This window comes from Sabethes cyaneus, chromosome 2 (genome assembly GCF_943734655.1).
Source record: "Sabethes cyaneus chromosome 2, idSabCyanKW18_F2, whole genome shotgun sequence".
NCBI lineage: Eukaryota > Metazoa > Arthropoda > Insecta > Diptera > Culicidae > Sabethes > Sabethes cyaneus.
This window is the reverse complement of record NC_071354.1, coordinates 171089391-171102818: the sequence shown is the minus strand read 5'-3', so window position 1 is coordinate 171102818 and position 13428 is coordinate 171089391. Positions and strand designations below refer to the sequence as shown.

Sequence of the window (13428 nt, the reverse complement as noted above, 5' to 3'; positions counted from 1 at the left end):
TTAATTTTTTTAAGTCGCAAAAATAATAAAAATATTTGTTTCGACATGGTTTAAAGCCGAAGATACACCCATTTTTTATATTTTTTCTAGAAAGCTGAGATTATTTCACATAACATCAAATACTCAGAGATGTATTTTTTTTAGTTTTGAGGTACAATTGCTTAGAGAAATCTAGTATCAATAATGCAATGAAGGCGCATAGTGTTTTATGGTTACCGGAAATGGACATTTTTATCAAGCAAACAGATACAGCAGATCCCCAAATAAGGCGATGGGTGGTGCTATACTCCCACCGCGATATCTCAGCTGCTCAGTTGATTTTGAGGTTACGCCAGATAATAACAATGTACCAAAAATCAACTTTTTTTATTAATGAACAACTATGAAATCAACATAGGCGTGCAGCACCACGCACCGCCTTATTCGGGGGACTGCTGTACTTCTGATATCCGTTTATTTGCAGTTGGAATCAAAACACCACGCGTCTCCACTGCATTATCGCAACTATATTTCTTGTGTGTTTATGTCTGAAAAAAAAAACAGTTTGAATAAGTATCGAGCTATAACAATCTACATCAAAATTTCGGAAGCCAAAACTAATTGAATGATGCTCTTTGAATAGTTGAATATGCATTATTCAAACGAACAATGAAATTAGATATAGAAACAATTTGGAATATGGATTTAAAATCCCTTGATTTTTGATACCTGTTACGGAATTGAAAAAAGTGTGATATTTGTTCCAGAATTAATCACTCCAACGTGTTACACTTCGAAGTCTTTTGTATTTGAGCATATTCTTCGATCAGAAAAGGTTTCAATTACAATAAATACTAATTGTTTGTTGCACATCGCGGAATCCTATAGCTAGTCGACGTTTTGCACTTTTTTTACTTTGTAAATCTACGACGGAATTGGTTGCACTTATCAATCTAGGGCGCTTGACTGGCCGAAAACACCTGTTCAGTATTTCCGTGCACGCAGCTTGGCAGGTTTCTTTTTCAATTGAGCGGGTTGGGTAGCTCTTCTCAGCTCAGCTGCCGATGGGCTACCGTAGGCAGTGGCGGTGCTGGTAGCCGATCCACCCTTTCCCGTGCTGTACGAGTTGGCAATGGCAATGGCGCCTCCGCTGGTACCACCGAAATTGATCGGGAAATAGCTGCTGGGTTCAGCTGGACGATTGGCACCACGACGGGTTGGATAGACGGCAGTGTCATCTTCGTCGGAGTCCAACTGGACGGTAACCTTCTTCTTCTTGTCTGGGACAACAGCTGGAACAGCTGGAACTGCCGCCGGAATAGCCACTGGAACATCAGCAATTGGTTCGACAGCTTCCTGATCATTCACAATTGGAGTTTCATACTGAGGTTCATCCTCAACTGGGAATTGCTCTTCTGGGTAGGCTTCAGCAGTGGACTGCACGTTCGGGTCGTTCTGAACGGGCTGCTCAGCACTCTCGATATCTGTAGTTTTGCAATCTGGTGATTATTCGGCATAGGAACATGGATTGGAGAGAGTTTACCAGAACTCTTTTGCTACTTACACTTACCTTTCAGATAGGTTCCAGCTGCGATACTATTTCCGGCCGCGAAAGCAGACACTCCTGCTGAACGGTGTTGATTCCTCAGCTGTTGGTTTTGATAGTGAAATCCGTACATCGCTTGGTGAGGTACCATATAGGGCGGCATGGCGTGACGGTAGTACATGAGGGCTGCCAATTGAAAACATTTGAATTAATATCACAATCTTTCACTGAACACTTTACAGTAGTCCTTTTGCTCACTGATAACGCACCATTTTGAATTGGGATTGAATATCCAACGCTGACTCCGCAAAGCACAACAAACAAAGCCACAATTTTATTCATTTTCACTGGATTGGGTTTTCTAAACTTCACTTTCTGATTTTTTGATATATAATTTGTGTTCGACCGGTCGCGATTTCGTTGTCAGCTGACAATTTCGATACAAAAATCAGGAGCTAAACTTATGTAATGCTTCGATAAGTTTCCACCGATTACTGATAATTCAGGTACCGGGATCTGGTGCTTTTATACCAAAAAGTATCGAAAAGATTATTTGGTATTCATGCGAGGTAAATTATTATTGCCTCCTTTGTTCCCGTGAGCGCAAACTGATTTTGCATGTAAGACTATCCTGTTTATTAGATTTTAGAATAAATTTGAATTCAACTGGCAGTCGAAAGCGCAAGGCAAACACAGCCAGCAGCAGCGCCAGCAGCGCGTGGTGAGCGAAATGAAAGAGAAAATTACGCGCGCGCGTAGAAGAAAAGAGAGACGCCCGATTGGAGAAGAATCCTACTCAGCGACGTCTTCCTTCGGTGCCATTGATAGTTTGGAGGGCCGGCAGGTACAATGTGGTTGCCAAAAATCAGTTCACGTTAGATGCCATTTGAAAAACTAGTGCAGAGGTTGATGGTTTTCAAATTGAAACATTAGGAGCATTCGGATAAACTTAACAAGGAATTTTCAATATAGTAGTGTTTTTAATAAATTTTATATAGGTATCTGATCTTTTAAAACAATCTATGCATATGCCTGATTGGGTAATTTAAAACAATAATATTTGGAAAAGTGAAAACCTTGTTTTGTGAGCTTGTATCAAGTTCAGCTGTATGCTCTGCTATAATTTTGCACTTCGCAATTTAAACCGTGGATAGTTTATTTTGCCATACTAACCCTGGAGAGTCTAACTTCTCCAAATTCAAATTCAAAGTTAAACTTAGGTAAACTCCTCTTTCTATCAATGTAGCAACATGCTGTTAAAATCTACTAAAAATTAAATATAACACATTCTGAGGTTGTTTCATATCTGATATTCCTTGTAATTTCAATAAATTCACCCAAAAATTTAAACTAATCAGTCAAACAAACTCATATTTGTATTTGGAAAACATTTCAAATATGGAAAAGTGCAAGATTTAACGAATCTATACCAACGAGCTGCTTATGCAAAAATTGCCTAGGTTGAGTTCTTGTTAGTTCCCTGTTTTATAGTAAGTTCATCGCCACGGTTCTCATTATACAATAAGTTTTGTTAAAGAGTGTCAGAGATATTAAATATTCAGTGACTCTAAGGACGTAGAGTGACCAAAATAAATAAATTTCTTATTTTTCAAAAGTAAAAAAAGTAGTTTTTGCAAAAAAATACTGTTCTATTTTTTGTAAACTGTAAATTCCTTAAAAAAATGTCATACATTAGTGCAAGGTGAATATAGATTGGGTGATATAACATCGACAGCTTGTCGATGAGGAGAGCGCAGAGAAAAATATGGATAGCCAAACTAGCCAATGATTTGGTTTACATACATTCCAGGATTTACCTTTTTTTTAATCTACTCAAACCGGGCAGAAATTTCATTTGTGAACGTTGATTACATTCAAACTTCAGTGATTATCTCTTCGTAATCGATAAAAAGACAATGTAAGAAAACCGCTGTGAAACACAGTAACTTTACAGAATTTAATAATTACATTAATTTCTGCTGAACTCATCCTTTGAAACAAGGATGCTCTTCTGTTAATGTGCTCTTGAGATGAGATGTTTTTAAGGTGTTTTCTGTATTCCACACGTCATTTTAATGCAGTTTAATTAGTGAACAACTTGCAACCAACATTAAATGTAAATGATAATCTCAGAGGTTTCATCTGCTATAAAAGTAGTTTTAATAAAGATTTTGTACATCGATTTTCAATACTAGATATCGTATTACGCCAAGAAGGCTACTCATCGAGCTAATTCCGTAGTGTTGTGGCTATGAGCGATGAACGTAATTTGGTCTAAAGTTTTTATGTCATATAGCGTTTAACTCAGTCTTTTTTCTGAAACTTAGTTGTAATTATGGTATATCTCAGTTTTAAAAACTTTTGCAAATTTTAGTTTTATTTTAGACTCAGCTTGTTTGAATTTCAATAACGGCTGCTTTATTTTTGGTTAAATTTGCTATTATAATTATATTTATTTTACAATCATATTCTGTTATAATATTATAGTTAAAGATATAACTATTTTCAAATTATATCATACTCGACTAATTGGCATTAACATAGGTTTAGTTGAGAAAGGCATGCGAAAAGTTTAGAAAATTAACGTATAAGCCTTGTTGGTTTACAATAATGTCATCATTGCAATGCGATAGCATGTGTCAGAAACTTACTTCCTAAATGAACACTTGATCTTTACTATACCAAAGTAGTGAACAAGTGATGTACAATTCTTTCATGCCAACACTTTCAATCAGAGTATAATCAGATAAGCTTCAGCGCTTTTGGACGAATCCAAAATAATTTAACTAAATCTGCAATTGAACCATTCCGGTGTCTATATTTCTCAATCAATTTCAATTGCTCTGCTGCAGCACTGTTTAGCATGAAACTCACGTGCAGCCAAAAAAAAAAGCATCATATAAATCCTCATTCTCAATTTCGAGTGTCCGAATCAAACAGAACCCGCGTCATTCACTTGGTAACATCTGTTTGAAGTCAAGCGGATGTTCTGCACTGAGACCAGCGCCACCGCACCGGCCAACTGGCACTGCTGCAGTACGTGACCGACTCATAGCAATAAATGGTACCCATGCTGGACTAATTGGCGCCTACATCAGGACAGGACAGGTGACTCTGCCACCGATTTGCAAACCAATAGGCTTTGCGGGCGAAATCGCTTGCCAAACACTCATCTTGGCGGCGTTCGGTTATTGAAAAGAAGCGGCCTAAATTAACTTAAGCCGCTGGTATTGTATGATAATTTCTCCAGGCAATTTTGAATATGCAAAATATTGAATGTGATACCAAGGTAGAAATATCCTAGTCCAGAATGCTGGCTACCAACCGACAACGATTTCTATCTGATTGATTGGCGATAAAATTGGGCTTTTATGAGCCGGTTTGCTAGAACACAAGTGACTTGCGAGTTTATGAATAGGTTTCCATTGCAAACTATACTGAAAAATGTGTGCAATATACTGAGGGATATATTGAATAACGGAAACATTTGGGGGTTATTGAATTGTTAAGGTTTGTGTTTTCCATGGCGGTTCGATGTTCTAGAGATTGATAAAACAATGTTTTATGAAAGAGGCGTATCTAACACAACCTGATGATACGTGATCTACAATAATCTAGTCAGTATACTTGATTATCAATTTATACGTTATCATTTCTAAACTAATTTTGTGGAATTATCGATAAAGGAAAGGAAAATATTTCCAAATGTATACACAATTATGATTAAACCAAATTTATTTGATAGAAATTAATATGCCAAATTATTTAACAAAATGTAATGGTAGTTTTTTCTTCTTTCAAATACTGGATATTATGTCATTACTAATGGTTTCTTACCATTACTGTAGAGTTCTATAAGTTCTATAAGAAGTCGGAACTTTCCAACGGTTCTATTGGACTTTAGCTGACCGATTCACCTCTGTTCCACATTCCTACGAGTTCTTCATGATTTCTGTTCTCCTTTTGGTGTTAATTCCTTCACAAGATCGTGGCTGCTGGTTTCGCGTCCGTCAATTCTTGACATGATTCTAGACAAAATTGTCCATTATGACAATGCTTAGGTAGTCTTCCTTTTTCTTTTCATCGCTTGCTAGTATTCCCTGTACCCGGTTATTTCGTGCACTCAAGGTCTCAAGGCCTCACCGTCATGAATTTTCACACCTTCTCGCCATTGTTATATATCTTTGCAATGTAATTATAGGAAATTTTAGCGTTTTACAGTTTCCGGTACAGAGCCTGCAGTTCATGTGCTTATTTCGATGCCTGGATAATGCTACCGAGTTTCATGATGGAGTTTTTTAATTCAGCCGCCGCGGTCTGGGTCAGGCGCTTTCACGGGTTGCTTCTAATATGAAGTACAGACGCTTACTAGGTTGAAGAAATGATGTTCCGCCTTGCAGAGGAATCACCGTCAAAAGCCACTCCTGGCATGCGAAAGACGCTCAAAACTTGCATGCTACTCCTCATAATAACAACCAGCATTCACATCAATAAAGCCGATACTCGAAAAAATAGGACACCAAAATGGTCGCCAAAAATGCAATGAATTAGATTTTCTTCTAGCTTTCTGGGAATAAATGTTATGGTAACGTTACAGTTTGGTTTCTACTTCATTGATTTATTGAATCTTCGCTCCATAAACAAATGTCCGCACGTTACCCTTGACACCTAATCCATACGATTTTGGACACACTTTCGATACTTTTACCCACTGTATCTTCAAAGTCAGCCTGTTATCCAACACTTTACGTATTTCACAAAGTCTGGCCATCATGATGGTCCAAAACTTCTCAATTGGACGAAGTTCCGGCGAGTTCAGTGCGTTGTCAACCATTGATTTAAAAACAATATTGTTATGTCTGCAGGCACTTCTTAACGCACTCGTCCCGATACATTTGTTAAAGGCGAAAATACGATGAAAACTTGACGAAAAGACGACGATAGACATCAAAAGCATGACGAATATATGTAACATCAATATATAATGAAATGACATCAAAACAGTGACATAAACAAACAAGAAATACAACAAAAACGATAAAAAAACGTTAAAAAACGTTAGAAAATGAGGAAAGAACGACGAAAAGACAACATTTTGGATGTATTAACAATAAACCGACCAACGAAAAATAAATAGCAAAACAGAAAAAGCGAAACAACGACAAAAAAGATGACCGAAAACGTAGAAAAGCTGACCAAATAACGCCGAAGAGACTCTAAGACTCAAAAAGGCTACAAAAACGCCAGAAATAAATGTCAAACCTCGACGAATGGATGACGAAAATACGACAAATAGATAACAAAGAGACCATAAAAGACGACATTAATATACGACACTGAGATGACAAAAAGACAACGAACACGAATTAAAGTCAACGAAGAAATGACAAACAGATGATGAAAAGGCTTCGAAAAAATAACAATAAGATGACGAAAGAACGACATAGAGACAGGAAATAGACGACAAGAAGACGGTGAAACGGCATTGAAAAGACGACGAAAAAGTTGCCACCTGAACATTTGTTATATGTTGCTACGTTGCTTGGAAACATTGAGCAACAGTTTGGGAAAATTTGCATGCCACATGTTGCCAATCTAAAAGCACCTTAAGGTTTACCCAGTTAAAAATGCTACTTCCGGTTTGTCAAAAGTTGTAAGAGAGTCTTACATTTCTACACAGTTATTTAAAACTAACTATTACTCTAATTACGATTCCAAAAGTCGATGCAGCCTCTCTTGAAAACTACTTCGGAATTTGCACGTGACCAGTTCCAATTTATTATACCCTGGACGAACAATGAGTTGGCGTAATTCATGGTCAGGGAATCAAAATATCATTATCCGTACGCAGAAATAACCGACAAAAACGAAGAGCGACAAACCAGTTATTCTCTGCCTATAAAACAAACATACGTAGCAACCAGAATGTGTCGCGATAACAAAATATTGGGACAAATGACTATCCACTCACACCAGCAAGCAGGACAACTTTCGATGAGAATATATATTGATACACACTCGCTCTCACAAGCGCTTGTTGTTGGTGATGTAGGTATACAATAAAATATGTCTTTGTCGCCAGTCGGCTGGTTGAAGACAATACTTTATCAGCAACTTGAACTAAAGGAACGAAAAGCCCAAACCTTAAGGAAAAAAATTAGTTTGCTTTGACCTAAAGTCTTATGTATAAAAGTTTCCGACATTACCTTGGTAACTACCAAACACTACCGCTGCCGACACAGTGTGGCATGATTGGGATTGCTTTTGTTGCGTACAATACGTATTGTATACAGCAGTGTGTCATTTTCGCAGGCAACAACATAGTTGTCATGAAACATCTGTATCCACGACAAACAGCTACGATAACTTGTCTTTGTCCTAACTTCCATCTCCATGCAATAGTGACAAACTTTCATCATACATTGTCGCAACTTTTTGAAGTAGGGACAATATCTTTGTCTCTTGTGCGTTCGTGATTTTTGATTCCCTGTTCATGGTGTTATTTGCCGGAATAACTAAATTTTGCAAACGTCAACCGCGGGCATGCATCAATTTTCGGTACAGTGTGGCTGGAGCTTGTGTTGCTATCAGCTTCCTCAGGAAGATGCAGGAACGATACGAGTCGTAGACTTGCAAAGGGCATCCCAACAAGTTTTTTTGGAGGTGGGTCACGTGATCATACCGGCTTAGTCCAAAAACGAAGCGCACATAGCAATAGCTAGCAAGAGCTATTCGAAGGCGATCGAAGCAGGCTGTACTGAGGCGAATGTGGAAGACATCTCCGAAAAGAAAATGCGGTAGTATTAGCGATTTGGACATTTTTACTTTGTTTTAACCGGTGCCGCAGACATACACACATATAACGTCCGCAAACCAGCGTTAATCTTTCCGCACTGCTGTGTTATTAGGCCGTCTCATTGTAGATCGCTTTGGAATATAAATCCCAGATTACTGAGTTTTTCTGACCACTGAATATTCTTGCCGTCCATCTTGATGTCGGGCATCGTTGACCTGTCAGTTTTTCGACGTCTGCTTGTAAATAACAGTGAGTAATTCTCGCTGAAACGGGGCCACTACTGACACGAGGTCTTCAATTATTGGAACTTTTGCGCTTAATTGGTTGAAAATGGTGCATAAATAAGAATTACACTTTTGATATCTCGAAATAGTGGACCCCTCGTTCGTCGAGGGGCCTACAGGTTCAAAAAAAGTTTAATTTTGAGCAAACCTTGAGATCTACATCATGTGATATTTCATAAATTTGCCATAAAACAACTAACAAATGGCCCGGTTCTGTAAAGAAGAAGAGCCCTGTTCTTCTCATGGGATCATGGCGAAAACGGCGATTTTTTTATAAAATCCATCATGGCCAGGGATGGAAGATCAGTGATTTTGATAAAATCTGTGAGTTATCGCCACACGCACAGATCACGATCCGTTCAGATCATGACAAACAGTGAATCATTAGCATTGATCACAAGATTTTGTTCTCTAAACAGTTTCAGTAGTCGATCACAGTGTTACATCTTACCTAGCTGCGAGAAAAAAGGTCACACATGTTGTTTGTATTGTGTTTCATACGATGCACACAACCAATCGTCTGTATCTGTTATATTTCTCAACGCAATCATGCAATGAACATGATCAGACATGAGGTTTGTCATAATCTGCACGGATCGCGACAAAGTGTTTGTCGCTTACAAGTAGTGATCTCAATGAATCTGAATCTGATCGCTTCTACGATCTTGATCGCTAGAAGCGATTTTTTTCCATCACTGATCATGGCGGCCAAATCCAAGATGGCCGCCAATTTTTTTTCACTTCGTTTATAAGCCCTATCTCTCCTGTTTACAAAACCGTGTTGTTTGTAGTTTGTTTCATAGCAAATTTCGGAAATATCACAATAATTATATGAAAATTATGCACCTTGCTACAAATAACTGATTGTTTTATCAGTTAATGCCATTGCACACCTAATTTCATGAATGTTTCTTATAGCATTTTTTCTCAGCTTTCCAATGGTCTTAAAATGAAAATCGGTTGGGGGGCTCATGGTGAAAACGGCCATTTTTTTTATAAAATCCAACATGGCGACCAAATCCAAGATGGCTGCCAAAAAAATGTTTACTCCATTCGAAAGCCCTGTTCTTCTTCTTTACAGAACCGGGCCATTTGTTAGTTGTTTCATGGCAAATTTATGAAATATCACATGATATAGATCTCAAGGTTTGCTCAAAATTAAACTTTGTTTGAAACTGTTAAGCCCCCTGGCGAACGAGGGGTCCACTATTTCGAGGTATCAAAAGTGTCATTCTTATTTTTTAACCATTTTCAACCAATTAAGAGCAAAATTTCAAATATTTGAAGACCTCGTGTCAGTAGCGGCCCCGTTTCAGCGAGAATTACTGCTTTTGTCAGTATTAAACACCAGTCCATTTCGCCGGGATCATTCTAGGTCTTCATTCACACTGCTGATTATATAGCGCATACACAGGCCGCGAGTCGTCCAATCTAGAGTTGAACATGATCGGCATACATTTGGATAGAGCAATACCTGAAAACCATCGGAAGGCCGTTTATGTCGCAACAAAACAACAAAGGGCCAAAAACTGAGCCTTGGGGTACACCAGACGTTACTTTTACCATATTCGAGAAGCGGCCGTTGCAGAACACCGTTTGTTTTCATCCTTAGAGATACGACTGGAGTAAGTTCACTACTGCAGAAGAGAAGTTGAATTGTGATCCCAATTTGTCCAATAGTTTCCGATGAGGAATGGTGTCAAAAGCTTTCGAAAAGTCCAATAGAAGCAGGATTCCTACACCTTTTTTATCAATTATTGCTGTGAATCCTCAGGACGGCGCGGCGGTTTCGATTTACACGAAAACCAGCTTGGAATTCACTTAGTAGATTGTTTCTGTCAATATATGAAGTAATTTGCTGTTTGAGAAGTTTCTCGAATATTTTTGACAATCCGCATAATATGCTTATAGGACGTAAAGTTGTGATGACGTTTAGATGAGGTTTCTTTTCTAGTGGCAAAACCTTTGCTTGTTTCCAACAACTCGGAAACGTAAAGGACGCAACGAGATGGTTATATAAGTGAGTTATGTGTTGGATTACCAACGGTAAGATGACCTTAATAAATATGTTGCAAAACAGAAAGACATAAATGTGATTAAAAGACGCCGAAAAGCGTTAAAGAAGTGACCAAAAACGACAATAAAAATCTTCGAAAAGACTGTAAATAAAAGGAGCAGAGGCGATGAAGCCAAATCATGAAACCATCAAACCAAATACGCAAAAGATAATAAAAAAATGACAACAAAACACTGAAAAGACACCTGTTGGCCTACTCCATTTGGCCAGCGCGCTAACCTGCATTATCCCAACCCTGCGACTGACCTGATCGCTCACAACACTGGGGCGGTGATAAGAGAGTGACAGATAACGAACGACAGATCACCGAGATAAATAAAAAGAGAACCGTATTGGAGCAAGCGTGCAAGTAAAGTTAACTACCGCAATAGAATTTTATATTCCTAAAGTTATTAAAAGTAAGCCAACGCTAAATTTGACTTAGTGCTTATTAACTAAAACCCTAACTAGTGCTTATTAGCTAAACCTTAACTAGTGCTTATTATCTATGCCTTATCTAGTGCCTAATACGCAAACGTAATACTTTCATAACCTGCATTTAATTTGTTAATATACCGAAACCATCATTGAACGTCCCGTAGACGACGCATATAATAGTAACGATACATAAAGGGAAGTAAACGTAAGTTAAACAATCATTATACAAACCCAAAGTAAATTAGTATATTTACCAATGTTATGTAAATCCTTAGGAAAATTATATTCTCCCAGCAAAACAGATCTGTCTTTCATTTCAATTCGCGGAGAATTATAGTTTTGAAAATCCCGTTGAACTGTATTCAACAACACCAAAAAACGATGAAAAAATGCCAAAAAGTCAAATGTTAAAAACAACGACTTAAAAAGACTAATGTTAACTGCATTTCTGGCATATGTATGTTTATAAGAATCTGTGAATGCCATTGTTTAAGGGAATGTTTAAAAGAGAAGAGCGAAATATTCAGATTCAATTCTTCATAGAATGCAATGGTGGCTGTGAAAATACGTGGACGGGGTTCATAAGTACACTCAAGTCGCTTTTTACGCGCAGGATACGTCCCGCGTAAATCAAAACCGCGTAAAAAAACCGCGTAAATTCCGAAAACCGCGTAAAAAAACCAAAATTTCGCGTAAAAAAAACTTTGGATTTCAACACTACGCGAAAAAATAGACGTTTTGAGCAAATCCGCGTAAATTCCGAAAACCGCGTAAAAATAGTCGCGTAAAAAACCGCGTAAAAAGCGACTTCAGTGTATAAGGTACGACGCCTGCAACCATTGAGACATAGAGATTTCTTTTAAAAATTACTTGTGTGCATCATAAAGGTTGAAATAGTAATGAATGTCCAGCCCACAGATTATTGTATTAAATATGTAGAATCAGTAACAATTGAAGATTGTTTCATTTTAACGTATGTGATTATTTTTATCTGATTTTTGGGATATGATACGTTCGTTGACAGTCAACCATTTCATTACAGACAGCCATTAAAATGTGATTTATAATAGTTACCCCGAAGGTAGATAGATAAGAGAATGATTCGCTTTATTCATATATTGCAAAAGGTTAATAGAAAATCTGAGATAAAAATTAATATTAAAATTAAAAATATCAGTCAGTATGTTTTTGCTGCTTACATAACAATGATGTTGTCCATTCCGCATCGTACATTTGTATTTTAAGACAAATTATAAATTCTGTGCGTCTCCTATTAACTAATGATAATCAATCTTAAGAGTCTATATTTCTTTCACACAATTCCAGTTGACAGGTAGGTACAACTGTATGGAAAGACTTCCAGGAACATCAACTGTAGCCGCAATGTCTAGCGGTACATGGGATGTATGGGAATAACGTTGACACTAATGGCATGTTGCATCGTTTTTTGTCGCATTAAAAGTGTGTCTTATCTGCATATTTGTGCCCACAAAATCGGGAATTCCACGACTACTTATGCAAGATGGCCGATAACTCATTCAGAACCCAGGACTTGTGGACTCGCAGCTTGCTACGAGACGGCTACGTGAGGGTACTCACGTAGCAGGGAAATCAAATATTGCTACATCTTGGCCTTCTCTGGTGAATTTCAATTGTATGGTTTGATTGATTACCGGTCCAGCATAAATCATGTTAGACTGCAGGCTTTCGTAGTAACCTAACTGCGCTGTTTTTCGATGGGACTCTCGACTGAAGTCCATCTATCTACACGGATCTCAGCACGTACCAAACCGATAATCACACGATCGTGTGCCATCAAAGGAGAGGATAGTTTTGGATTTTCTTTGCACGAACTACGGCTAAAAAATACTACCCATCGACCATGAATGAATTGGCACAGTACAGTCCTTGTCGTTACCTTTTACCAAATGTACTATTGAAACTGCCAATGCATAACAAATACGACCAAAATGGCCAGACGACTAGTTCTGTGAGTACGGTTCAATAAACAGGTTCACTTATTCACCGTAGGTAAAGATCCGCTATCGCTGTCTACATAAAAGATACAATAAAGGTATGTATAAATAGAAAAAAAATTATTGTACAGGGACGAACGAGACATGAATTTTGAATCGGTCCAATTTTATGACGGAAGCAGTGTCTATCAAAATACAAAATGAAGTTGCCCTAGTCTCATGTCTCGTTCAGACATTCCATTAGTTTACAATTTTCCAAGTAGGTACCTGTGATATCAAATTCACAAACGATATTATTATAGCCTAAGCGATCATAGTCACTTTACAAGAAGTTATATCGTCAATCGATAGTT

The 13428-nt window shown here is 37.8% G+C and overlaps 1 protein-coding gene across 1 annotated transcript; it reads right to left on the bottom strand.

Moving 5' to 3' along the window:
* Nucleotides 1-963: 963 nt before the first annotated feature.
* Nucleotides 964-1867, bottom strand: LOC128736341 (uncharacterized). The gene is made up of 3 exons (XM_053830818.1): nucleotides 1795-1867; nucleotides 1550-1711; nucleotides 964-1478 (listed from the first exon to the last, which is right to left on the bottom strand). The coding sequence occupies exons 1-3, from the start codon at nucleotides 1865-1867 to the stop codon at nucleotides 964-966; spliced, it is 750 nt and encodes a 249-aa protein (XP_053686793.1).
* Nucleotides 1868-13428: the final 11561 nt, after the last annotated feature.

Excerpts from the sequence above, each read along its gene's own strand:
- LOC128736341 (XM_053830818.1), bottom strand. The coding sequence starts at position 1,867 with ATGAATAAAATTGTGGCTTTGTTTGTTGTGCTTTGCGGAGTCAGCGTT. Across the intron at positions 1,712-1,794 it reads TTCAATCCCAATTCAAAATG|CCCTCATGTACTACCGTCAC; the intron begins GTGCGTTATCAG and ends TTCAATTGGCAG. Across the intron at positions 1,479-1,549 it reads AGCTGGAACCTATCTGAAAG|ATTGCAAAACTACAGATATC; the intron begins GTAAGTGTAAGT and ends AATAATCACCAG.